At 40.0% G+C, this 25733-nt stretch overlaps 3 protein-coding genes and 1 long non-coding RNA gene across 7 annotated transcripts in view; 2 read left to right on the top strand and 2 right to left on the bottom strand.

Annotated features, from left to right (window-relative positions):
* Nucleotides 1–1219: 1219 nt before the first annotated feature.
* Nucleotides 1220–11039, bottom strand: LOC143496473 (uncharacterized). Its single transcript, XR_013125607.1, has 3 exons — nt 10959–11039; nt 2569–2674; nt 1220–2329 (listed from the first exon to the last, which is right to left on the bottom strand). It is a non-coding gene; the product is annotated as an uncharacterized LOC143496473 (long non-coding RNA).
* Nucleotides 11040–12405: 1366 nt separating this feature from the next.
* LOC143496468 (caspase-8-like) lies at nt 12406–20223 on the top strand. Its single transcript, XM_076992623.1, has 8 exons — nt 12406–12558; nt 13185–13483; nt 13714–13816; nt 13986–14154; nt 15133–15185; nt 15306–15420; nt 15594–16095; nt 19142–20223. Exons 2-8 carry the CDS (start codon nt 13185–13187, stop codon nt 19269–19271), a joined length of 1371 nt encoding a protein of 456 aa, XP_076848738.1. The 5' UTR covers nt 12406–12558; the 3' UTR covers nt 19272–20223.
* Nucleotides 19317–23882, bottom strand: casp20 (caspase 20, apoptosis-related cysteine peptidase). 3 transcript variants are annotated; one of them, XM_076992627.1, is made up of 5 exons: nt 23804–23882; nt 22832–23142; nt 22612–22720; nt 21538–22066; nt 19317–21451 (listed from the first exon to the last, which is right to left on the bottom strand). In XM_076992627.1, the coding sequence occupies exons 2-5, from the start codon at nt 23138–23140 to the stop codon at nt 21295–21297; spliced, it is 1104 nt and encodes a 367-aa protein (XP_076848742.1). In that variant the 5' UTR covers nt 23141–23142; nt 23804–23882; the 3' UTR covers nt 19317–21294. The 3 variants fall into 3 exon arrangements, with proteins under 3 accessions (XP_076848742.1, XP_076848741.1, XP_076848740.1); XM_076992626.1 differs by lacking the exon at nt 23804–23882 and adding an exon at nt 23337–23699 and having other exon boundaries at nt 22847–23142; XM_076992625.1 differs by lacking the exon at nt 23804–23882 and adding an exon at nt 23337–23684.
* dytn (dystrotelin) overlaps nt 23291–25733 on the top strand; it is a 26853-nt gene continuing 24410 nt past the window's right edge. The window contains exon 1 of one of the 2 annotated variants that reach the window (XM_076992621.1): nt 23291–23500. In XM_076992621.1, the coding sequence (XP_076848736.1) occupies nt 23437–23500 (64 nt within the window). In that variant the 5' untranslated portion in view covers nt 23291–23436. The remainder of the gene's footprint in view (nt 23501–25733) is intronic. The other variant, XM_076992622.1, reaches the window with a different exon arrangement.

The following is a 25733-nucleotide window of genomic DNA, read 5'->3' as shown; positions in this document are numbered from 1 at the left end:
CTAAATTTAAGACATTTTAAGACTTTTTAAGGACCCGCGGGTACCCTGAACATATTGAAATGATTGCACATAGCCTATTGAACCAAGACCTAACACAGTGTTTATTATTTAATGCTTAAATGAATAAAGCAATATTTTCTTATGGATCTGTCAGTAATTTCAAGTGAAAACATTTTCAACAAGCAAACAGATAAAAACAAACTTCCTTCAAAGAAAACATGTTCTGTACGGTACATTAAATGAATAAAGTAATAAAGGTTTGAAAAGTGCTGGAATTTAGGCTAAAGTACTTGAAAATGCTTGAACTTCGTTTCACAACAAATATCTATCTGACTGAACAGTTAACAAATACGACCCTCGCCGCTTGTGTGCACTGCAGTGACTTCGCGGGCTACCGTTGCATTGTGGGGAATGTAGTGTTTGTGCGTGCAAAACACCAGCGGGCGGCTGTGGCCTGCGGGCCGGTTCTAATAGTAATTAAATATCATCCAGGGGGCCATAGATAATCAATTCGAGGGCCGGATCTGGCCTTGACTTTGACATATGTGGCCTACAGAGAGGAGGTCCAGCATCTGACAGCATGGTGCATCGAAAATAATCTGGACTTGAATCCAACTAAGACCAAGGAGATGGTCATAGATTTCAGAAGATCCAAACGCACCGAAACAACACCTCTCTACATTAATGGAGCAGAGGTTGAGAGAGTGGAGAGCTTTAAGTTTCTGGGAGTGCACATCTCTGCGGACCTCACCTGGGCTACCAACACCAGACACCTAGTGGGAAAAAGCACAACAGAGACTGCACTTTCTTAGGAAGCTTCAACAAGCGCACCTCCCTTTACAGTTGCGGATCAATTTCTACAAGGCCACCATTGAAAGCCTTCTGACATACTGCTGCAGTTTGGTTCACCAGCTGCACATCACAGGACAAGAAAGACATGCAGTAAGTGGTCAAAAGAGGCAGAAAAAATCTTGGGCACCTCACTTAACCCCCTCAGTGACCTTTATAGGAGCCGTCTTCAGAAAAAAGCCATCTGCATCTCAATGGACTTTAATCACCCTGGACATTTCTTGTTCTCCGCCCTCCCCTCCAAGAAAAGGTTTAGACAATTAAAAACGAAAACAAACAGACTGAGACAGTTTCTACCCCCAGGCTGTGAAAGCCATCAATCCCCTGCAATAAACAAAGACTCACTCAGTGTTGACCAAAGCCCCCCCCCCCCCCCCCCCCCCCCCCAAGAGTACATATCACTTTATAAACTATTTAAAATGCAAATGTACATATGTCTATTTAATCTATTTTAGTGTTTACTTGCTAACTTATTTTGTATTTTGTAAGTTTTTGTAAACTTCTGCCTTGGAAAGAGGATGCCAACCCAATTTCACTGCTGCAACACTGTTCCTAACATTGTTTCCTCAGCGACAATAAAAGACTATTCTATTCTATTCTAAAAATATACATTGAATTGCCTAAAAGCCTTTACAGCCTTGTGCGTTGAATAAATTTGTTCAACTGTACTACATTTTTACTGCAACTGTATGCACATTCAATGTTAAGTTGTTCCATTTCCTAAGAATTAGTTTCCATGTACAGGGCAGCCAGGCATTGGTCCATAAGCTTCATGATCGGCAGCTCGAGCTTTTACTGGCCTACTTGGCATGCTTTTTGAAGGCAGAACACATTACTAAGGTAATTTATATGCAGCTATCTCCCACGGCGCTAAGGTAGCTGGTCCTGGAGGATCACATGCTGCTGCCTCGAGGACATATAGGGACAGGAGGCTGACACATTCAGGAGCCAGAATCCCAAACATGCTGTAAGCACCAGACATCACCTGCATGATTTTCTAAATTGTTTTTGAGACTTAAATAATGTTACATTTGTTCCAAGTCAGAGGAGCTCAGTCCCTTCAGAGAGTAAACCAAAAACTTTTGGCTGAGTACTCTTTGGCCCAAGGTTATGTTATCTAGCGTCAGAAAAGCCTACATCACCACTGCAGTTTACCTCCAAAAGTAACTCTCCCTGGATAGTCCAACTCTAATCGCCCTCTCTGCACTGGACCCTGTCCTGCGAGGACACTCACAGGTAACAATTCAGTTAAAGAGGTAAGCGGGAAAAAATCTTACACCCAACATTGCTGCACTGATTTTACTTACACCCAACATTGATTCAGTGTTGATCTGACCCTGCCCAGGTACAAGGAGGGAGATGGGATGGTGGACTGGTGGGGTCATGTCTTTCACCAGCCAGGTAAGTACCCCGCCCTCAGTGCACTAGCCAAATGCTGCTTGTCAATCTTCAACGGACCAAGAGTGGAATCCTCCTTTAGCTTAATGAATGAGATAATAGATCAGCGCAGTGGCAACATGAATGTGGAGACCTTCAACGCCACCCAGACAGTGAAATATGTCCTGCAGTCCAGGGGGCAGACGGCTGTGCAAATGTTCGAGCGCAGCGATGTAAAATGTAGAGAGGTGGATCGCATCATGTGCCACAACATAAACAACGCAGCAGCCACATAAAACAAGAAACTTAGAGAGAGCTGCAGCACAGAGGATATGGACATACGTGTAGCGCTCAGCAGGCGAAGAAGCAGGCTGACGAAAAGAAGCAGCAGGCAAGGCTGAGGCATGTGTCCATGCAGCGGAAAAGAGCCTTGGAGAGACTGGCGACCCTGGTAAAAAAAAAAAAAAAATGTAATTCATATGAGTGTATAGTGTCTCAATGTTGTGCTTGTGTTGTCTGACAGTGTCTGAATATCACGTCTGACATGTATTATGTTTAGTATCTCTATGTTTAATGGTTCAATTATTATTGTTCACTTCTTAATAAAATATGGACAGCACAAGATGCATGTGATGTGTGTTTGGCCCCTGCGGAACACTGAAAAACAGTGTGAGTGAACAAAGCTGGTTGTATATATGGTGGCCACTTTTCAGTATTGCTTTAATTTTGGTATTTTTACTATTATGGATTTTACTATATTCGGCATCACCTGTTGGCGTACCCCTGTACCACCCGCAGCAACCCCCCACCCGCGTCGCCCTATCCACGTGCCGTCACCTGTCGCTGTACCACCCTCAAAATCTTCTCACCTTTTTAACCCCCGACTCATTTTCATGCGTGATTATATCATGGAAATGCTACAAGATTCTCAAAGATAGACAAGGTGAATTTATAAACAAATCTAAAATTTTCATAAAAATTAGAGAAATGTTTGTGAATGTGATCAAAGAAGTAACCATATGAGGTTTATGAGAGTAAAGTACACAGAACAGCGTGCAGGAAACCACGAGTCTTTGGGTTCCGTGGAGATTCTGGGGAGATAAGTGAAAACATGGCTGTTGGTGTGAAGATTGTACAGGATGTGGCCACAGACAAAGATCTTGGGGACAATGACATTGTCAGGCACTCCATATTGGCAGACACAGATCAGGTCTGTGAAGTGAATTTAACTTAATTTGACTCGACACGGGAAACAGACATTACGTTAACCAAATATGCAACACACACACAGATTGTGTTTGCGGTGCAATACTGTCACCAAAAACATATTGTACACAGAGACTTATAGGCTGAGAACCTTTTTGAGGATGAGCAGGTTCCTGTGTTTGACAAAGCAGGGCCTATATATGGGATCGGCACCTAAAGATGGACTACCTCAGTGGCATGAACAGTGGTTATGCCTTCATCACTTACTGCACTAAAGAGGATGCTCGGGAACCAGTACAATTGTGTAACAGTGAGATTCATTTATCAGTTTGAGCTGCAACTTCAGTGCCTTTGTCATTGTCTTATAAAATAACACTTAGCTTATGGTCTTGTAAGCAGGACGCATGCTTACCTAATAAATTTACATAACAGAAGGTAATCACTGGCCTTCTAATGGCTTGACCTCATTAGGTAGATTTGTAATATTGAGTAAGAAATACATACAGGAATGAATTTAAAAAAAATTTCATAACAGGAGATAGAACGGTGCTTCCGACTTATATTGAACAAATTAAAGAAATTCAAAATCAAGCACTGCCCACTTTATCTGGCAAACCTTACATAGCTTATATTCTGTCTAAATGGACATTATTGCATCTTTTACATTCTGTCTATATTGTTGTTGTTGTCATGGTGACCGGTGTCGGCCAGAGGAGGATGGGTTCCCCCCCTGAGTCTTGGTTCCTCTCAAGGTTTCTTCCTCTCAAGGAGTTTTTCCTTGCCACTGTCGCCTTTGGCTTGCTCACTGGGGGCTAGGACTCGGCACTTGTAAAGCTGCTTTGTGACAACAACTTAAACGGGATCCCGTTTAAGGTGCTCTAAATAAAAAAAAATAAAAATAAACCCGATTCGACTATTAGTCGACTAAAGGGAAAAGCTGACGAATCAGATTCAACTATGAAAATCCTTAGTTGAATACACCCCTAGTATACACGGTAAATAGACTCCTCGGGAAGAGTTTTCTTTGTGAAAAAAGAAAAGAATCGTGACTATTTTATAATGAATCATTTACATGAATTTTGCACAGAAGTAGCTTCTAGCCAGCTAGCTATAAGCACACATCGTGCCTAAAAGTGAACCTAGCTATGTACGTCTAGTATTATAGTGAGCGATATTGTAAAATAACATTCACTTAGCCAACCTTTTATTTTATACTTTATCAAAGGAATCAAACCCCTCAGGGTTTCAAGCTTCCTTATCTTCATCACCATCATCTACATGACAATTAGCGTTAGCAAGCTAGCAAGATACAGACTACATTAGAACCTAGATGTACAAACACTATTATAGTGAGCGATATTGTAAAATAGCGTTAATTTAGCCATCAATTTTTTTTATGCTTCTTCATCAAACACCTTAGGATTTCAAGCTACATTCATCATTGCTATGTACAGCAAATCGCTACCTTACCTATGTAGAAGATCTCGCTTTTGCAGCTGCTTGCAAAATACATTTACAAGATTCGAGACACCCGTCGCTGCAGAAGCGAAAGTCCAGGGGGTGGAGCTGGATGTCCAGGGGGTGGAGCTGATCTAGATCCAACTCCTCCCACCGCCGTGTTTTCATTGGTCTGAAGTAACTGCACTACGCAGGAGTTGTATCAGATCAGCCATTTCAAATCACTGTTGCCGTCCTAAATAGCTATTCTTATTTACACACTTGCCGTTCATTTGTGAACAAGCACGAATGTGAAAGTTAGTTCATAATGATTCTGCAGCGACGGGTACTTGAAAAATTCAGCTCGCCAGCCAACCAGATGTGGAATGAAAACAGAACGTTCCCCCGTCTTGGTCCTCCCGAGGTTTGTTTCTAATCCCCATCATCATAGGGAGTTTGTCCTTGCCACTGTCGCTCTTGTCTTGCTCACTGGGGGCTAGGACTCAGACACTTGTAAAGCTGCTTTGTGACAACAACTGCTGTAAAAAGCACTATATAAACAAATTTTGATTGATTGAAATGCAATCTGAGATAGAATCTATGCGTTTAGTCTCAAATAAAGCAGCATCTAATCACTCACACCCGCAGGCTAAATTTGTAAAGATCTCCAAATGGTGCAAACTATGGTGTCACCAACAGGACTAAATTTAATTATACAGGCACACACAATATTCAGTTACAATTTCACACACAAACCACATTAAAACACATGCAACTTTTTTGTGTGAATAAGTTGGCGAATAAATTAGACATATGTTGTTTTATCCAGACAAAATAAAGACACCCATCTGTAAATGAATGAATGAATGAATGTTCAATTTATATAGTACTTTTCAAGATACCCAAGGTTGCTTTACAAGTTATTCAACACAGGTGCCAGTCTTACACAACCACTCACACACACCAGAGACAAGCGGCAACCAATTATGTAAATACATAAAGAAATATATTGGGAGAAACCAGGGGCGTTGCCTGGGTATGTAAAGATCCGGGGCTCAGTCCAATTAATTATATATAAATTTAACAAAGGGTGCACAAATTCTGCAGAATGACTGTTTGTTACCTAAAGATAGTGAACTTTTACTAAAGGACATGGACCAGGTATATTCCTTCAGTACATCCATTCCTCAATAAAGTATGAAAAACAGTATGTCAACAATGGATTTCATGCAACTGTGTAATAATGTAAACAATTCACTTGTTTCTAAATTGTTCTTTTACCTTTTGACACACTGAAACAAATTATTGAAAGACGTATTAATAATTATTACTGCCAAGGGGTCTACACAATTAATACTCTTTAAGAATTACTTATTATCTAGCCTGTATGTTTTTGCTAGGGGTGGGCATAGATTAATTTTTTAAATCTAGATTAATCTCACTGAAATCTTGAAATTAATCTAGATTAATCTATATTAAAATGGCTCATATGCGTGCTACCCAAGTAATGACTAAAAGTCAGTTTTTGAGATAGGGTTTCTTAATACAGAGGGTGCATTAGACCAGGGGCTCATCTCCTGTTTCCAAAATGCATCAATGACTGCTTGAGGAAGCTGTTCTACTTTGATACTTGAAGAAAAAACAACATGCTCAATAAAATGGAGGCTACTCGTGTTCAACGGTTTATTCAGTTAAACATGAATTTGTAAGCCTATATACTGTACATTAAATAACATGTTTATTCAGCTAAACATGATATTTGAAATGTAAGCCAACATTTAACCTCACGGCCGTAATTCTCAAAAGTCAGTTTTGGTCCTCTGTAGTTTTAACGGTTAAAAAGAAATATTTAAATAGCGACGAATCTAGCACTAGGACCATGCAGAAAACGACCGCTCCGAGCTCCGCTCCGGTAACACTTTACGTTCCTAAACATGAATTTTCCATGAAGCAATCCTGGCGACTTCGTGGCTGCATCCATGTAAAAACACGTACGATTTGTAATTCACAGGTTTAAAAACTCGTTCTCGCCCCTACTGTGCAATTTGGTTAGGAATACAGCCGAACTAAACTATCAAGTTGAAAGTCATCATAGTTTGCTTACCCATTTTGACCCAGTTCCCAACCCAACTTTAAGAATAGATTAACGGCGATAATTTTTATATCGCCCGACAGAGATGCTCACAAGTCATTTTTTGCAAGTCCAAGTCAAGTCTCAAGTCTTTGACCTCAAGTCCAAGTCAAGTCTCAAGTCTTTGACCTCAAGTCCAAGTCAAGTCTCAAGTCTTTGTTCTCAAGTCCAAGTCAAGTCCCAAATATTTGAGTGACACTGTAGTCATAGGCGGAGCCAAAGCAGGGGCCGGGGTGGCACTGGACCCCCCTGAATTCTGATTGGCCACCCCAAGTGCCCCCCCAGATGACTGACATGTCACCGCATCGAACATCTTGTTGAGAGCCTGTTGCGTTTTGTAATCGGTAATAATACTCAATGCTCAATTTCATTTAGCACATGCAAGCAGCAGGCACGACGGAGAATTTTTTTCAAACGAACGTGTTGTGACAAATTCCAAGTCCCCTCGTTTGCACACGCATAAAGACGCTACAGATGATATTCGGGAGTTGCAGTGACTAACTTAGTTCATTGAGCACACTTGTTTTGTCCTAACTAGATATTTAGACGTAATACTGCGATGTCGTGGTCAGAGGTGAACTTCGGTATAGCCAGTGTGTATTTTATTTTAAATAATCAACACCCTTGAGCCAGTGTGTCTTTGGACATAGATAATGCCATTTGCTGTGATGGATAATTAAAGTCTAGCTCTTATTTATGTATAAATCGACAATATAATCTGTAGCGTCTTTATGCAGATAAACGAGGGTTGTCGGAATGCCCCACAACACCAGCTCTAAGCAAAAACTGTCGCATGTGAAATGCTACAGGTTCAGAAACTGATCAGGTTCAGTTCAGTTAAATGTCTTCAGTTCAGTAGATATATGCGGCTTTTAGCCCGGTGCAGCTTATAAAACATTTTCCATTTTTTTTAAACTTTGTAGGTGCATGTAATATTATGAATGAATTATATTATAATTTTACATATTGCAAATAAATAAATAGTAAAAAAAAGACCATTTTCTAGGAAAAATAATATACTACACATTACATAAACAGTGGTTTCTTTGCCCCGACTTAAGTTTGTGTAACCGTATCAGTGATGTAAGTTACTGAAAATATGTACTCAAGTGCAATAAATTATTTCAAAAACAGTCACTCACTGATCGAGGGAATGCTGAAAGCAACTTTCCTATTTCGTATATTTGGACTGAACTGAACACATTTAACTGCCAGATATGCCAGAAGTAGCACATCTGTGTTTTTACTTTGACATGTTGTACATTTTGCACATTGTTAAAAAAACTGCAAATTTCATACACAAATCTGATCTCCTGCGTGCTTAAGATGTACTTGATATGAAAAGTATAACATTTACAGATTTTGGTTGCAAATGAATGCTTTTCTTAAATATACATTGTCATAGTCTATGGACCCCCTAAAATAGCTTTGGCCACCCTCTGGCCACCCCAAGGATAAAAGTCTAGCTCCGCCACTGACTGTAGTCGCAAATCACTGTATAGTTGTAATGGTCTGTTATGACACTTCTGATGTATAATAGCTTAAACTGGTAAATGAAGAAATACAATTTTTAAAAGTGCGCATGCACACACAAATGTTTTCCAGATAAATTTTGTATCCGTATTTTTCTCCAAAAAGTATTTTTCTTACAAAACTGACATTTTTCTGGATACAATATTCTTTTCTTTCAGTTGAACATCTGCTATATTTTGTTCTAAAAGATAAAGGAGGGCTGTGAAATAAAAAAATCACATATATATGAAAGGTCTGCATATAAAGAAAATAGCAACCAAATTAGTGATTATAAAATAAAAATTAAAAACAGAATTCAAATTTTACAATAATAATGATTCTGACATAAAAAGCCCTGCAGCAACAACTATTTGTCTCCTAATGAACTGGATCAAACACAATCTATTTGAACTTCAAGGTGTCTTTCAGTGTCTAATACAAGGAAACTTTTTATGCAACTAACGCATTACATTTTTAAAAGATCAGGATTGACAGGGTACTTGCACCTAGCCTGGCTCGGTGAGGGCGCATTATGAGGCCTCCATGACTGAACACCCTCTCTACTGATGCACTGTTGGCAAGTCAATACCAATATTGCAATATTGCTAATAACCTTTCAGGCAGCGACTAACCTTTCCGGGTGGGTTTTCAGGTGGCGAATAAAATTAGATGTGGTGGAACCAGCGTCCAGTATTTTTATGCCACACACGCTGCAGTTTGCTGCTCTTCTATTTGCTACTTGTACTTGTTTTGTACCCAAAACTTATTATGAATGGTGGTACAGAAGCGAGCGTCCTCACCAGCGCCGCCATGATCGCGATGTTTTGCGGCGAGCGCAGGGCCAGGTACGCGTGTGCGGAGTCGCGCGCAACGGTCACTTGCGAAATACTTGACGCGTCGCGACCGGCGCGAGGGTCCGCGCTCCGAGAATGTTACGTCAGCGGGAAGTAAAAAGCATACAGACAGGCGGAGGAAAGGTTGTCAAATGAAACACAAAAGAACATTACAAATAAAAGATTGTTCACGAGTCTCAAATCACGAGTCCAAGTCGAGTCGCAAGTCTTTTGAATGCAAGTCTAAGTCGAGTCTGAAGTCACTGTATATGCGACTTAAGTGCGACTCGAGTCCGAGTCCCAAACTCGAGTCCCCATCTCTGTCGCCCGATAAGAGTATCAAATTAACGAACGCCGTTAACGCTGTTAACGGCCCACCACTAGTTTTTGCACAGTCTTTCTTCTCCTAACCTGTTCTTTCTTTAGATCAGTCCAGTCCTGATCAGTTCAGTTCATTTCAGGTCTCTCCACATTTCATATTTCCTCGCTCTCCACCCTCTCTTCTACCCTGTTAAATAGTAATTCAGGAAAGCATGCTTAAAATAAAGCTGGAAACAATATTTTAAATACAAAAGACTGCTAAAACAAACTACATCTGGCATTATTTTGCTAGTCTTCATACTAAAAACATGTGTATTTTATTAATAATGTGTTTATTAGGCATTGTTTTCCATACCGCTTGTATTGTCTTCTCCCATCTCCTCTCCTCTCCAGTTCTACTCTGTTCTCATCTCCTGTTCTCTCCTCTTTCCTCTCCTGTTCTCTGCTCTCCTCTCCTGTTCTCTGCTCTCCTCTCTAGTCCTCTGTTCTCCTCTCCTGTTGTCTGTTCTCCTCTCCTGTTCTCTCCTCTCCAGGTCTCTGTTCTCCTGTCCTCTGTTCTCCTCTCCAGTTCTCTCCTCTCAAGTTCTCTTTGTTTGTATTAGGAAATAAATTACACCACAATACTTGAGATTTGAACAAACTAACAAACCCTAACCCTCAACTATTAAAAGTAAATTATTTTTTGCAACATTCATTCATTTATGCATATTCTAAAGTTTTCTTTTAAAAGCATTTGATAAAGTAAGTGGTGATATGCTGTGCTGTGTAAACTCAATAAAGGATTGTTTATTAGCTGATCAGTTGGCTCCAGTGGAAAACACACAATTTTAGGGCAGTGACCAGGGTTAAGAAACTGCTTTAAACTACAATCATAAAGTATTGTACTAAATTTTGGCTAGATTTTGGTTTAACTGCTAGTTAACTAAATGGATTTTCATTCATTATAGCTTACAGTCCTACAATCCTAAATTATTAAACACAATTTAAAAATGAAATAGTTATTAGCTTATCAGGTACATCAGGGCATGTTGAACATACTAACTATAACTATAACTAGCTATAACATAACTAGCTATATAAGTTTTTTTTTCTCAAACCTTCACTACCTAAGCTATCTAGGTTAACTAGCTAGATAGGTTAACTAACTAGGTTAGCTAACTAATTTCGAAGCTGACTAGTGACAAGCTGCATTTTATTAAGCACACAGTGGGTTTGATCTGTGTGTTTTTAACCAGCTATCAGATAGCTCCACAAACAATGTCATCACAGTTTACATAGTTCACTACCGTTACCTTTCTCCTTGAAAAAACGCCGTATATCCATTTTCTTTCACTGTCAGCTATCTGCAACCTGCAGCCAAAAATGGCTAGAGCGCATGTGCGCCCGCAAACCAGCAAGCTGATTGGCTGTTTCTCCTGAAAGGCGGAACTTTATCCTTGAAGCGGCAATATGATTGGCGTTAAGAGATTTCCTATTCTCACAGCGGTATTGGCCTCCTCAGCTGAGCGAAAAGGTTCGGGGCTACTGGATAATCGTTCGGGGCTGAAGCCCACCCCGGCGACGCCCCTGGGAGAAACATTATCGTGAGTGTAGCTTATAGCAGGGGTTCGTGGCTGTGACGTCTGGGACGTCGAGACAGAAGCAGCCGGAGGCATGGGCTGAGAATGACCGGGTTTATTATCCATAATAACAAACCAACAGAAATACTCGGGCCACAAGGCAGAAACGACTCGATATGCACGACACAAGAAAAAAAGGCAACGAGAAGCAAACGGGCAATGATAGTCAGCAGACAGGGCTAGGTGTCCCACGACGAGAGGCGATGGTGCAGGTTGAATGCGCAGCACTGGACAGCGCCACCTGTGGGAATAAATACAGTCCTGAACCGATTAGGTGCAGGTGTTAATATTCAGGCGACTGAGACGGGAGGAGTGACAGGGAATGAGAGGGTGTGCTCTGTATGTATTTGCATTATAACTAAATTAAATACACTTACAGTTTAAAAGTAACACTCCTGTCAAATAATCATAAGACATGATTATTACACACATTTTTTTATATTGCAACCTCCCCATAACAATTATTTGAAAAAATACAACAGACCACTCAGGCTTATCAACACAAAATAGGTTTTTTAACATAACAAAAATAGACAATTCAATAAATAAAATTGTGAATTTGAAAATTCAAAATGTTTGATGTAAATGTTTCAATAAAAAAACTGTAAAAATAAATTTGATAAAGTGCAAATTAAAATATAGCCTTTTAAAATTTTTGCATGGTAGAACCAGAAACTGCTCTTCATATTAGTGATAAATATGTGATATGTCATATTAGTATCATATTGTATGTCATATTATGAATATATAATTCAGTCATATTAGTGATAAACAATAACAGTAGTAGTAGTTTCTGTAAAATAAATACATTCAAAATGTTTTAAATTAAATAAACTACAAATATAAATGTAATAAAATATAAATGAAAATATAGCTCCTCCGTTCATAAAACCATATTTAATAAAGTCTGTGTTATATTTTCGTACAACTTTGGCCTTTGGTACAACTTTGGCCTTACAACTGTGGCGTACAAATGTGGCCCATGGGTTAAGAATCTCAATAGATTCAACAGAAGACTATTGCCAAGAAATGTTTTAGATGTGTAATTTGCCATGAAAGTTCGTTATCACTGCCCTTCCCTAAAGGATGTTTTGCAGTCAGCCACTAGGGGGCGTCAGAGACGCACAGTCCACTTGTTCCTGTAGAAACCGAAAGTACTGTTGGAAGTTTCTGTTGGAGTGTAGTGGGTTAGTTGACGTAGAAATATTCTTTTTACGTGTAACTGGATTTGACATCTAAACGCTAACCGATTAAATCTACTTTTAATAAGAAGGTAAGAAAGTACTTTGGCTAACTTAACTACATTCAGCCAAGCTAGCTAGCAATGTTTTAGATTCAAATTTTGCGTAGTTTGTTAGGTAGTTCCTTGGATAGCTAGCCGTTAACACAAATGCTAATGCTACGCGGTCAGTCCACTTGGTTAACTTGCAATCTGGTTTGAAATATTTAACAATTTAAAGGAATATATACGCAAACTGTTGGTAAACGAGTCCTAGTTATGCCTAAGCTACGTTTGTATCTGGAAAATATAAATATATAAATAGTTATAGAAACTTTTTTCAGGCTAGCTAGGAGAGCAAGCAAGATAAAGTGACAAAGTGACAATTATGACTAAGATAGACAGACAGACAGACAGATGTTTAACTTAGCCAGCAACATTTATGTTAAACAGGTAGTTATGTATATTAATTAAACTGTAGTTTGCTGTGGATGTCTCTGGAGATGCAGCGTCTGTTTAGTTGAAGACCGAAATGGAAAAGCTTAAACTTAAAACGATCATACTGTTTCAGACCACTCTTTAGACCTATTGGACAATTTGAACTACTTTTGCTGCGAAGGTTGTCTGTGATGTTCTAACAATAATTCCAATCCCAACCCCAACTGTCTGTCATGTTCCAGATGGACCTTCGAAAACTTCACGAGATTGACGAGGAGCTGGTGAGGAGCGAGGTCGCCGCACTCAAGTTCCTCTGCATGGACTTCGTTGGCAGGAAGCGTCTGGAGACAGTGAAGGACGCTAAAGATCTTTTTCAGCGTTTGGAAGAACAGGATTTGCTTGGGGAGGGGCACTTACTCGCTGAACTGTTGTATACCATCCAACGCTGTGACTTACTTGTCACTTTGGGCACCAGCAAAGCAGAAGTAAGCAAGAGGCTACAAGCCCGACGGGATTCCAACTGTGGTGTTTCATCATACAGGTAAACATGGACACATTTTTTTCATGAATAAACATACCACAGTATTTTAATTTATCAGAGGTGGATGTTTGTTCTGTGTATTTACTGAGATCAGTCTTTCAAACTTTAAAATCACAATATATATTTTCAGGTTTTCTTTTGCTTTCGTAGCACAAATGATAAACATAAAGTGAAATGCTGTTTCTCCATGCTGTATCTGCTTAACTCATCCTTCCTTTTTTGTGTTCTAGAAAGATGCTCTACGAACTGTCTGAAGCCATAACAGATGAAAACCTTCGTGCTATAAAGTTTCTTCTGAATGCGTTACCTAAAGCTAAAATGGGGGATTCTGCTGTAAGTATATTGTGCCTTATTGGTTTATAAAATATGTAAATCCTCTTTGTGTAAGAAGTCCATTATCAGAAAATTACACGTTATTTTGAACACTATGCATATTATGAGTTATTTTGCATAGTTGTTTATTTTCCTTGCATTGTTCCCTCATTTCCTTTGAATACTGTAGACATTTCTTGAAGTTGTGGCTGAGATGGAGAAGATACAGGCGCTCGGGGAAGACAACCTGTCTGAACTGATAAATGTTTTAAACAAATGTGACAAACAGCTGGCCAGTAAGGTAGAGGACTTCAAGAACAGGAAAGGTATCAGGCAACCCAATTATAGTTATGAGTCAAGTAAGTCTACCCTCGCATTCAGTTCAATGCTTTATTGACATGTTATAAGTTACATGATTGCCAAAACAAATGAAGGAAAAGAGGAAAATGTAGGCGACTACTGTGTGGGGTAGGTTGGGTTACTGTAGATCCTCAGGTCTAGGGTTAGGGTTAGGTGTGTGACTCTTTGGTGTTTTTAATGGCCTCTGGCCTCAGGACCAGCTGGTGTCAAAAAAAAGTCAAAAGTCAAATTTATTTATATAGCCCTTTTCACAACACACGTTGTCACAAAGCAGCTTTACAATCATATGGGTCCAGATCCCTAATGAGCAAGCCAAAGGCGACAGTGGCGAGGAAAAACTCCCTATAGGGTGGGGATTAGGAAGAAACCTTGGGAGAACCAAGACTCAAAAGGGAACCCATCCTCCATTGGGCGGCCCGTTAGCACAAGTCCGTGGTGGGAGGGTGGTTCCACAGTTCCACAGCTGGTGTGGGTTATTTCTATCTTCAGCTCCTTGCAGACCAGCACTGTAGACTGGAGTGAGTTATGGTTGGTCATTTTTACATATTTACAAACCTTTAGTGCTCTTGTTTGGATGTTTAGTTTAAATTTGCCGTTTTAAATAGTTAATACGAATCTCAAATTTGATGGATTTTTTTAACTGCGAAGAAAGTCTACTTGCTTTTCCATTGAGCACAAAACTTGCTGTGGAATTTATTGTTATACCTATATGTATGTTATATGGTGTTATAATATTGATTTTTATGTCTTGTCTAGAATATAAACATATTCGTTTTTTGGTGATTGATTTTCAGAGCTCAAATTGGAACAGAGTTCTTCTAAACTAAGTTTATTATTTCAGAAGGCAATATAATAATATAGGAGCTCTCACAGAACATTATTCTCTCCCAAGTGTCCCCCCCTCTCTCTCTATCTCTTCTTCAGCTTCTCTTCTCATTCTTCAGCTTCTCACCTAAATCACTCTATTTTCATTTCAGATAGGGTGATCACAGATGCTGAGGAGTCGTCTGTAATAGACACACCAGAAGAGGTTGAAAGAATTGTTTCAGTTTCCTCAGTGATATAAAACACACACTTTCTGTGTATTCCTTGATTTCAAATGCAAAAGCATTGACAAAGTTAATATAGTATAATCTTTTTGTCACTGTAGATGAGCGACGTTTATCCTTTGAAACGACGGCCTCGTGGACACTGTTTGATCATCAATAACTATGACTTCCAGAAATGTGAACTCCAAAATCGACGAGGGACCCACAGAGATGCAAGTATGATGAGTCCAAGACCTAAATAGAATAATATAGCACTGGGTCCAACATGTTCATCAGCATTATTTTTAGAGTATACCATTTCCAAATTATACCCGAATAACCTTTAGACGTTCTCTCTTTTAGTCTGTTGCACGGTTCGATTTAAACACATTGTTGTCTCTCTCCCTTAGAAGATCTCTCTGAACTGTTTTCCAAGATGTATTTTGTGCCAGAGGTGAAGACGGATCTGTGTAGTTCGGAAATGTGCAAAGTGGTGCAGGAGTTTGCAAAGAAAGACCACTCCCAAATGGACGCGTTTGTCTGCTGTGTCCTTTCTCATGGAGGCAGAGGAACCGTCTTTGGTACAGACGGCAATGAAGTGTCAATCCGTGACCTCACTCTGCCCTTTGCTTGTTGTTCTGCACTACTGGGCAAGCCCAAAGTGTTCTTCATCCAGGCGTGTCAGGGTGATTCGTACCAGAAGGGTGTGTACCTCCAGGAGGATTCTGCTGGTCCATGTCAGGACAGACACGAGGAAGATGCCAAGAGTGTCGGATTCAGCAGCCTTCCCCTTGAAGCAGATTTCCTGATCGGCATGGCAACAGTGGAGTACTGCAAGTCATTTCGCCATGTGGATAATGGAACCATCTTCATCCAGGCGCTCTGTAGACAGCTGGAGCTCGGCCTGCGCAGGTGAGGAAGAGGAAGGAAGGGATTAATAAAAATGTGACTGAAAAGTGCTTCTCATGAAGTTGGGTACTTCAGTATAAATGAAAGAATTTGGGATAAAAAAAAATATATATATATATATATATATATATATATATATATATATATATATATATATATATATATATATATATATATATATATATATATGGATATGAGGATATTTGCAGAATGTCTTTAAAAACTATTATTCAGGGGAATATAAGGTATTCACCATTCCAGTGATACAAAGTAATAAAAACATATAACATATAAGACATAACACAACACATAACACGTATAACGCATATAAGATGTATAAGTCCAGTACATGTATTGTCCTACATAATACTTTTGCATAAGTTTTTAAAAACATTGTAACATATATGCTTTTCAACTGAATAGCTCAGCAGTGCATTAAGAAAAAGATTCGCCAATGCTTAATATTTATCTTTACAAAATAACAGTGAACAAATTAACGTCTTTATAAATATATTTTTTGTAAATTTGACATAATGCATCATTGCAGTAGTAAAACTAAAACACTCAAAATTAGTAATATATCACAAAACCACTTTGAAATGATGCAATTACATTTGCAGAAAAAAATCTAATTATAGTAAAAACGACACTAAAATGTTCCAGAACAAAATCAGAACGAAAAAAAAAACAGAAATGTCAGTTCCACTTAAAAGTGGAGTAGCAGCCTACCTTGAATAAGAAAAAACAAAATAAGTCTCTACTTATTGGAGTAGCAGTTTTCCAGTAAAGCCTGAATATCAAAATAGTAACGTGGTACTTATTATGAAGGAAGGACAGTTCTTAACGTGACACTTATTATGAAGGAAGGACAGTTCTTAAAGTGACACTTATTATAAAGGAAGGACAGTTCTTAACGTGACACTTATTATGAAGGAAGGACAGTTCTTAAAGTGACACTTATTATGAAGGAAGGACAGTTCTTAAAGTGACACTTATTATGAAGGAAGGACAGTTCTTAAAGTGACACTTATTATGAAGGAAGGACAGTTCTTGTTTCTGACAGCTGCACTATAGTTTTTATCTAATACTTCTGCTCTCACTTCAAATTGAAGGTTATTTTTGAGGAAAATTAGCATCTCAGCTGTAGCAGACAGAGGAACTTGTTTGCAGTAGCAGCTAGCAAGGGAAATGGCGTGTTCTATGCTGTAGTGTCTGATCTAGGTATGATGCGTTCTCCGGTACTGTGCTGTAGTGTCTGATTTAGGAATGGCGCGTTCTCCAGTACTGTGCTGTAGTGTCTGATCTAGGGATGGTGCGTTCTCCGGTACTGTGCTGTAGTGTCTGATTTAGAGATGACGCGTTCTCCAGTACTGTGCTGTAGTGTCTGATATAGGGATGACGCGTTCTCCAGTACTGTGCTGTAGTGTCTGATATAGGGATGGCGTGTTCTCTAGTACTGTGCTGTAGTGTCTGATATAGGGATGGCGCGTTCTCCAGTACTGTGCTGTAGTGTCTGATCTAGGGATGGTGCGTTCTCCGGTACTGTGCTGTAGTGTCTGATTTAGGGATGGCGCGTTCTCCAGTACTGTGCTGTAGTGTCTGATCTAGGGATTGTTTTCTCTGTGGTACCTCTGTAAACATACTTAGCATGCCTCAGATTATCTTTGTATTTGAAAATAGATTTAAAAAATGAATACTTAAGAAAAATCTAACGATGAACAGAACAAAATTTACATTAAAAATTAACAACTAAAAAGAAAAAAATAGTTTTTAAATGATTGATACCAGTGACTTGCATTTGATTTAACATTAGGCAATATATGCTATCCACTTAAACCAACTATTCAACATCTTGTCAGTTACGTGTTTTACATACTCATCTACTGCACATATTTACCAAGCGTGAGATGTCCAGGTAATGACCAGTGTTGGGAACGTTACTTTAAAAAAGTAATTAGTTATAGTTACTCACTACTTGTTCAAAAAAGTAACTGAGTTAGTAACTGAATTACTCTATAATAAAAGTAACTTGTTACCAGGGAAAGTAACTATTTGAGTTACAGTTAAAAAAAAGGTTATATGCCAATTAATTAAGTTTTTTTTAAGCAGTTTTCACAGTCAGTTGAAATGAGTAGATCAGAAAATTGTTTAACTTTTGATATTTATTGCACATCCACAGACCAGTGCAGGATAAAATCCTTTAAAATCCCAAAACCTTGGGGAAAAAAAGCAAAAGTAAACAGTTACACTATATAAAGTGCATTTACATCTATGAAATTAAATTAAATTCTCTCAACCTGAGACAACTGGTTTGTTTACAACAGAAGTAAACTTAACAATCAAACCTCTATTCTTAATTAAATAAATCAAATACCCAGTCTGGTAGACGTTCTGGAACTTCAAGTATTTTCTTAAATAATGTTTATATCGCCTTGAAAGTTCTAGTTTTCTTCGGCTTGCACCTGACGCCATTTCGGCCTCTTCTCCGTTTGTGTCGTGTCACTCGCATGCTTCAGCGCGCGTGTAAAAACACTGGCTCTGATTGGCTATCATAACGCTGCCTTAGCCAATCGCTTACTGACTTGTTAAGTTAAACAGGTGTTACACCGAGAACTGTGACCTATCGGGATCTGTTACTCCTCACTAGCCTGGGCAGCGGTCCGCTCGCATTAGTATATCAATATATAGTAACGCACCGCATTTAATGACCAGTAACGTAAACGGCGTTGTAACGACAGGAAAAGTAACTAATTATATTATCCCGTTACTGACAAAATGACGACGTTATTCGCAACACTGGTAATGACATTGGTGAAATGTCAGATGTCCAAATATCTTTGGTAAAGCCAATAGCGTTCACACCTGATCAAATAATTCATAGGCCTTGATCGGCCCTGGCACTGATCTGAGATCAGATTGGGATATCCCTAATATTCACTCCTGATGTCTGGTGTAGGTGGGTTCATGCTTCATTCTTATGGAGGTGTCTGTCTGTGTTTATATACCTTTGTAGCCTTGACTTATTGTAATGATTTTTTTTCCATACCAGCAAAGAAGACGTCCTGTCCATTATGACGAAGGTGAACCGAGAAGTGAGTGCCCAGATGTTAAATGGCCGCAAGCAAATGCCTGAGCCTCGGTATACTCTGACTAAGAAGCTGGTCTTCACCTTAGACTGAGTCGTGCTCAACACCTTAGACAGGAAGTTGCTTCTTTTGACAGGCCTTCATTCCTGTCTCTCATTATTCCATATGGTTGCAACCAGAGGTTTAGGGTGTTAGGTTTAGGGTTAACCCTAACCATTATGCACAACCAGAGGGTTAGGGTGTTAGGGTCAGAGTTAAACCTAACCATCATGTACATCCAGAGGGTTAGGATGTTGGGGTCAGAGTTAACACTAACCATCATGTACAACCAGAGGGTTAGGGTGTTAGGGTCAGCGTTAACACTAACCATCATGTACAACCAGAGGGTTAGGGTGTTGGGGTCAGAGTTAACCCTAACCATCATGTACATCCAGAGGGTTAGGATGTTAGGGTCAGCGTTAACACTAACCATCATGTACAACCAGAGGGTTAGGGTGTTAGGGTCAGAGTTAACCCTAACCATCATGCACAACCAGAGGGTTAAGGTGTTAGGGTCAGAGTTAACCCTAACCATCATGTACAACCAGAGGGTTAGGGTTTACGGGTTAGGGTTAACCCTAACCATCATGCACAACCAGAGGGTTAGGGTTAACCCTAACCATCATGTACAACCGGAAGGTTAGGGTATACGGGTTAGGATGTTAGGGTTAACACTAACCATCCAATTAGTGTCACCATATTACTGATGTGCTATGAATGATTTACTGGGTGTTTGTGCTCTTGTGTTGTATGTACATTATATAATTATGAAAAAGCTTGGAAAGAGATTGGAAAACATGTCTGAATATATTCTTAAATATGCTCCATTTCAATAATGTATAAATGTTTAAAAATAACTGAATAATGCATAAAAGAAGATTGTTTCTTTGAATGTCTTTAAATATATTTTCATATATTGTTACGTACATTCAGATTCTTTTCTTACAAAAACTCCCATGACACACTTAAGAATAATTCTGAATAAAGTACTGAAGACTTCTACATATACAGTTGTATGCTAAAATATTTCTTGCCAGCGTGCATGTATAAGGGCGTTGAAAGTCCGTGTTGCTCGCCGAAAGCCCCAAAACATCACTGTTCTAGAGGAGAACTGCATGGAGGAATGGGCCAACATACCAGCAACGGTGTGTGCCAACCTTGTGAAGACTTACAAAAGACGTCTGACCTCTGTCATTGCCAACAAGGCTATATAACAATCCGTGTATCATTCGTTCATTTGATATTCAACTGAAAATCAAAATCGGAAAATCAAAAAAACTATTTTGTTTTTTGTTTTGAATATAAAAACAAAAAAACAAACCAGGCTTTTATTTTTTTGTTTTTTATTTGATGATCCAAACAAAAATAGCAAATTTAAAAAACGGATTCGGTGCCGAACTTGATTTTGATTTTTTTAACTTGACCCATTTGTGTGCCCCGGAAGTTACTTTATTTATTCAGTTATACTGATTCTCTGTAAATCACTGCTGATGTGATGTATTGAATATATTATCTCCAGCAGAGCCATTATTAGCTTTGCTCTGCCTCTATTTGCTTTGTAATGCAGAACTGAAAGTCACTTTGGGGACACACATTCACAAAAGTGTGTTAATGGCTTCTGGGATTACGATAGCCAAGATACGTCTACACCTGCCTGTCTAACCCTAACGTAACCCTAACCTAATGCTAACCCTAATCCTAAACAAATCCTATCCTAACTCTACCGCTAAGCCTAATCCTAACCCCTAACACTAAACCTGACACTAACCCTAATCCACACACCAACAAGAAGAAGGGCTCAAGGTGACAAACTGCTCGACATCTACTGTAGCACTGGCTGAAGATGCTAAATAAAGTACTGAAGACTTTTTTTTTGGGGGGGGGGGGGGGGGGTTAATGAAGCACTAATACACAGGTTGTGATAGTTTTTTTATAGCCAAAATAATTATATTGTTACTATAGCCAAAGGAATTTGCATCAATACACAAATGCAAAAGAGGTAATCAGTTAAAAAGGTTAAAAAACAGCAAGGCTTCACAAATTATGCTAATGGTCTACACAGGACAGGCCAGCTGAACTAGGTGGGTACATGCAACACCAACTTTTTCCTCAAGGTCATCTTTTGAACAGGCATCTGTGTGGTTGTCACCACCTTGGAATTGATTGTCACCTTCCTTAGGTTTCGACTGACCTCCTCATTCACGCAGAGCAAGATTGACTGGATGTCTTCACACCTTGGAAAAGGATGATAAAAAGCAATCTTTAGTGAAGGCAATGTTTTTACAGAATTAAGCCAATACTAGTTTGTATTCTCACTTACTTTGGACAGTGCGCTTTCAGCTGCTTACACAAAGACTGTATGAACACAGAACCAGAGCGAGGGTTCCTCAGTGAGAAGAAGCCTTTAACTGTGGACTGCGCTACAAAGAAATCTCCATCATCTGGGATGCAAATGAACCGAACAGCATCTGATTCAAAGTCGGCTTCCTCCTCCTCCTCCTCCTTCTCTTCCTCCTCCTCCACCTCGAGGTTGTCGGCCTGAATTTGAACAAGTCCTTGTATCTTCTTCCCACGACAGGCTTGGATGAAAAAGACTTTTGGCTTATTGACTAGGGTCGGGCACGAGGTCGCCGTGAAGGGCCGATAAATGTCTTCAAAGACGACTGTGTCACCATCGATCCCGTTCACACCTTCCTCACTACCGTGACTTAGAATGCAGCATATGAAGCAGTCGCCCTTGTGTTGCCTCTGTGCCAGGTCCCTCAGCACAGTCTTCATCTGCTGTGCACTCTGGTCTCTGTGCACCTTCACAGAGAAGCCCAGCCAGGTGAACACCTCGGTAAGAGAAGCTATAGAACACAAACAGGCTACTAAAACATGCACTGAGTAACTTATGTGTATCTTATGACACTCAAAGACGACTCACAGAAAACTGTCACACTACACCACATTTATAGTCTACACCATGTACCAGGGTTCCCATGACACCACCAATTAATATGAAGTGGACTATTTTACTATCAGTATCAGTCAGTACTAAACACTGATACAACTGTTCTGTAATTTTTTCATAATTTAATCTCCCATCAACATTTCCTTGATGACTACTTGGAATATAAACTACCCTGACTGTAAGAAATCTCAAGCAGCAGACATGTCTTTAACCCTAACCCAGCACACGTCTTTAACCCTAACCCAGCACACGTCTTTAAACCTAACCCAGCACACGTCTTTAAACCTAACCCAGCACACATGTCTCTTAAATAGTTTTGCATCAGTTTGGTATTTATATGAGTATGCAGAATGGGGATAGAGCCTTGGACGTAGGTTTAGGGTTAGGGCTCACTTGATATTAAGAATGTGGCTTCAGGAAAATACCAACAGAGCTACAAACCTTCATCTACATCAGATCCTTTACGGTCACTGAAAACTGGATTAAAGTTCACATTATTGATGATCACACAGAGACCACGAGGAGTGCTGGATATTTTGTATTCACTGATCTGGAAAATGTAAAGAAGCATTATCATTTGGTCTAGTGTCAGGCACACACATTTTTAAGCTGACTCATGAAACTTTACAATACATGGAAAAACGAGTGTGAAGAAACTTACTGAGCTTGCGATCACCTGTGTGTGTGCTGGAGGTTGAGGGTTAAACAGCTCTTGAAGCTGGGGGAATGTCTCCTGCAGCTCTTTGTTGAGCAAGAGCTGTAAGAATGAGCAACATGTCTCCTCCCCCTTGTTTATCAACTTGTCAAGAAAATTGATGATGATATTCTCCTGTGTGTGATTGGGGTGATGAAGACTTCTGTACTCTCGTATGGTAATGATGCCATGTTGCTCAGCGTACTGCAACACAATGCTTGCATCGGCAGATAGAATATCAATGAAGAAGAGCTTCTTCTCACGTAGGGTCTCCATGACTAAACAAGAAAAAGCATATAGGAAATAGGGATGATTACCGATTTTTCTATTACTGCCTATGAATAAATGAACACTGCTTAGATGTCTCTTAATGCAAGTGTTTCGTGGTATACTATGTACATGTTAGATTTGAGATGTTACACAAGTCTACACTTGCTTTTAGTTTGGCTAATATGTGTAATGAGTAGCTTACGTGTGATTGTAGTAGTGTTAAGTAGTGTAGTAGTAGTATTAATAGCGTCTATGTTGTGTGGAGACCGCTGTGATCGTGAATAATTAACGGTGTGTAATAGATGCCATTGAAACATCGACCTGCGACCAACGGACAGCAGAAGACGAGAAGAGGAGTGCGCTACCGTAGGTGAAGTGCTGTTTCACGCTTTTTACATCCCTACTCACGACCATAATCGATTATGTGACAATAGTTGCTCGGTTTGACGTTTAATATAATCAATGTTCGCGATTTTTATCAGCACAACTAACAAAAACCAGCGTAGTACTGTTTATTTCACAAATGAGACAAAGAAAGTCTTTACGAGTGGAATTCAAGGGATGGGAGGTGTAAGGTTAAGTTACTTTTGCAAGAGCCTCCCAGGGTTAATTACGCTAACCGAATTTCATGTAATCCTCAAATAATCGTCCTAAAACATATTTACAGACCTTAAAGAAAGCAGCAGCACGCGGCCGTATACTGCATGTAACTTCCGTATTTAGTTTTGCTTTTGTGAATGGCGGCATTACAGTGATTTGCCACTAGGTGTCTCAATTCCTAATATACAATTTATATATAATACACATACTGATGTATCGTGTTTAAACTATCTGGAATGTTTTACTGCATTTTCTTTACTGGAATCGCTGCAGCGGTCACGTTTACTAACATCTGATGTCCTTGTTCTATGTTTGGTGTACAGTGTTACCTGAAGAGTGAACGTTTACGTTTCAGGTGGTTGAAAAAACACACCAGCGTTTATAAAAACAAATATATATATTCTCATTGAATACTTTGATCTGTACAAAGTTGAATGTGTTGACAACAAAATCACACAAAAATCATCAAATCAAATGTATTAACCAATTGAGGCCTGGATTTGGAGCCATACACAAAATTTAAGTGGAAAAACACACTACAGGCTGATCCAACTTTGATGTAATGTCTGGGCATGCTCCTGATGAGGTGGCAGATGGTCTCCTGAGGGATCTCCTCCCAGACCTGGACTAAAGCATCCGCCAACTCCTGGACAGTCTGTGGTGCAACGTGACGTTGGTGGATGGAGCGAGACATGATGTCCCAGATGTGCTCAATTGGATTCAGGTCTGGGGAATGGGCGGGCCAGTCCATAGCTTCAATGCCTTCATCTTGCAGGAACTGCTGACACACTCCAGCCACATGAGGTCTAGTATTGTCCTGCATTAGGAGGAACCCAGGGCCAACCGCACCAGCATATGGTCTCACAAGGGGTCTGAGGATCTCATCTCGGTACCTAATGGCAGTCAGGCTACCTCTGGTGAGCACGTGGAGGGCTGTGCGGCCCTCCAAAGAAATGCCACCCCACACCATTACTGACCCACTGCCAAACCGGTCATGCTGAAGGATGTTGCAGGCAGCAGATCGCTCTCCACGGCGTCTCCAGACTCTGTCACGTCTGTCACATGTGCTCAGTGTGAACCTGCTTTCATCTGTGAAGAGCACAAGGTGCCAGTGGCGAATTTGCCAATCCTGGTGTTCTCTGGCAAATGACAAGCATCCTGCACCATGTTGGGCTGTGAGCACAACCCCCATCTGTGGACGTCGGTCCCTCATACCATCCTCATGGAGTCGGTTTCTAACCGTTTGTGCAGACACATGCACATTTGTGGCCTGCTGGAGGTCATTTTGCAGGGCTCTGGCAGTGCTCCTCCTGTTCCTTCTTGCACAAAGGCGGAGGTAGCGGTCCTGCTGCTGGGTTGTTGACCTCCTACGGCCTCCTCCACATCTCCTGGTGTACTGTCTCCTGGTAGCGCCTCCAGCCTCTGGACACTACGCTGACAGACACAGCAAACCTTCTTGCCACAGCTCGCATTGATGTGCCATCGTGAATGAGCTGCACTACCTGAGCCACTTGTGTGGGTTGTAGAGTCCGTCTCATGCTACCACGAGTGTGAAAGGACCACCAACATTCAAAAGTGACCAAAACATCAGCCAGAAAGCATAGGTACTGAGAAGTGGTCTGTGGTCCCCACCTGCAAAACCACTCCTTTATAGGGGGGGTCTTGCTAATTGCCTCTCATTTCTACCTGTTGTCTATTCCATTTGCACAACAGCAGGTGAAATTGATTCACAATCAGTGTTGCTTCCTAACTGAACAGGGGTGAGCTTCCCGAAACGTTCTTAGCGCTAAGTACTTCTTAACCTCATACGTTTCATACGAGGTTACGAAGTACTTAGCGCTATGAATGTTTCGGGAAACCCACCCCAGGTTGTGTGGTTGACTTGGAGTTATATTGCGTTGTTTAAGTGTTCCCTTTATTTTTTTGAGCATTAAGTATATATATATATATAACATTAGGAACATAAACATATAAAATTAGTTTTTATATATGACATTTA

This window comes from Brachyhypopomus gauderio, unplaced genomic scaffold (genome assembly GCF_052324685.1).
Source record: "Brachyhypopomus gauderio isolate BG-103 unplaced genomic scaffold, BGAUD_0.2 sc95, whole genome shotgun sequence".
In the NCBI taxonomy this organism is placed as follows: Eukaryota; Metazoa; Chordata; class Actinopteri; order Gymnotiformes; family Hypopomidae; genus Brachyhypopomus; species Brachyhypopomus gauderio.
This window is presented reverse-complemented; position numbering and strand designations above follow the sequence as displayed.

What these genes read in the sequence shown, in the direction of transcription:
- LOC143496468 (XM_076992623.1), top strand. Translation starts at nt 13,185, where the DNA reads ATGGACCTTCGAAAACTTCACGAGATTGACGAGGAGCTGGTGAGGAGC. An exon ending in CAATTATAGTTATGAGTCAA is followed by an intron (nt 14,155 to 15,132) that starts GTAAGTCTACCC and finishes TTTTCATTTCAG; the next exon opens with ATAGGGTGATCACAGATGCT. An exon ending in TAATAGACACACCAGAAGAG is followed by an intron (nt 15,186 to 15,305) that starts GTTGAAAGAATT and finishes TTGTCACTGTAG; the next exon opens with ATGAGCGACGTTTATCCTTT.
- casp20 (XM_076992625.1), bottom strand. Translation starts at nt 23,451, where the DNA reads ATGTTTCAATGGCATCTATTACACACCGTTAATTATTCACGATCACAG. An exon ending in TAACACTACTACAATCACAC is followed by an intron (nt 23,143 to 23,336) that starts GTAAGCTACTCA and finishes TTTCTTGTTTAG; the next exon opens with TCATGGAGACCCTACGTGAG. An exon ending in CACAGGTGATCGCAAGCTCA is followed by an intron (nt 22,721 to 22,831) that starts GTAAGTTTCTTC and finishes TACATTTTCCAG; the next exon opens with ATCAGTGAATACAAAATATC.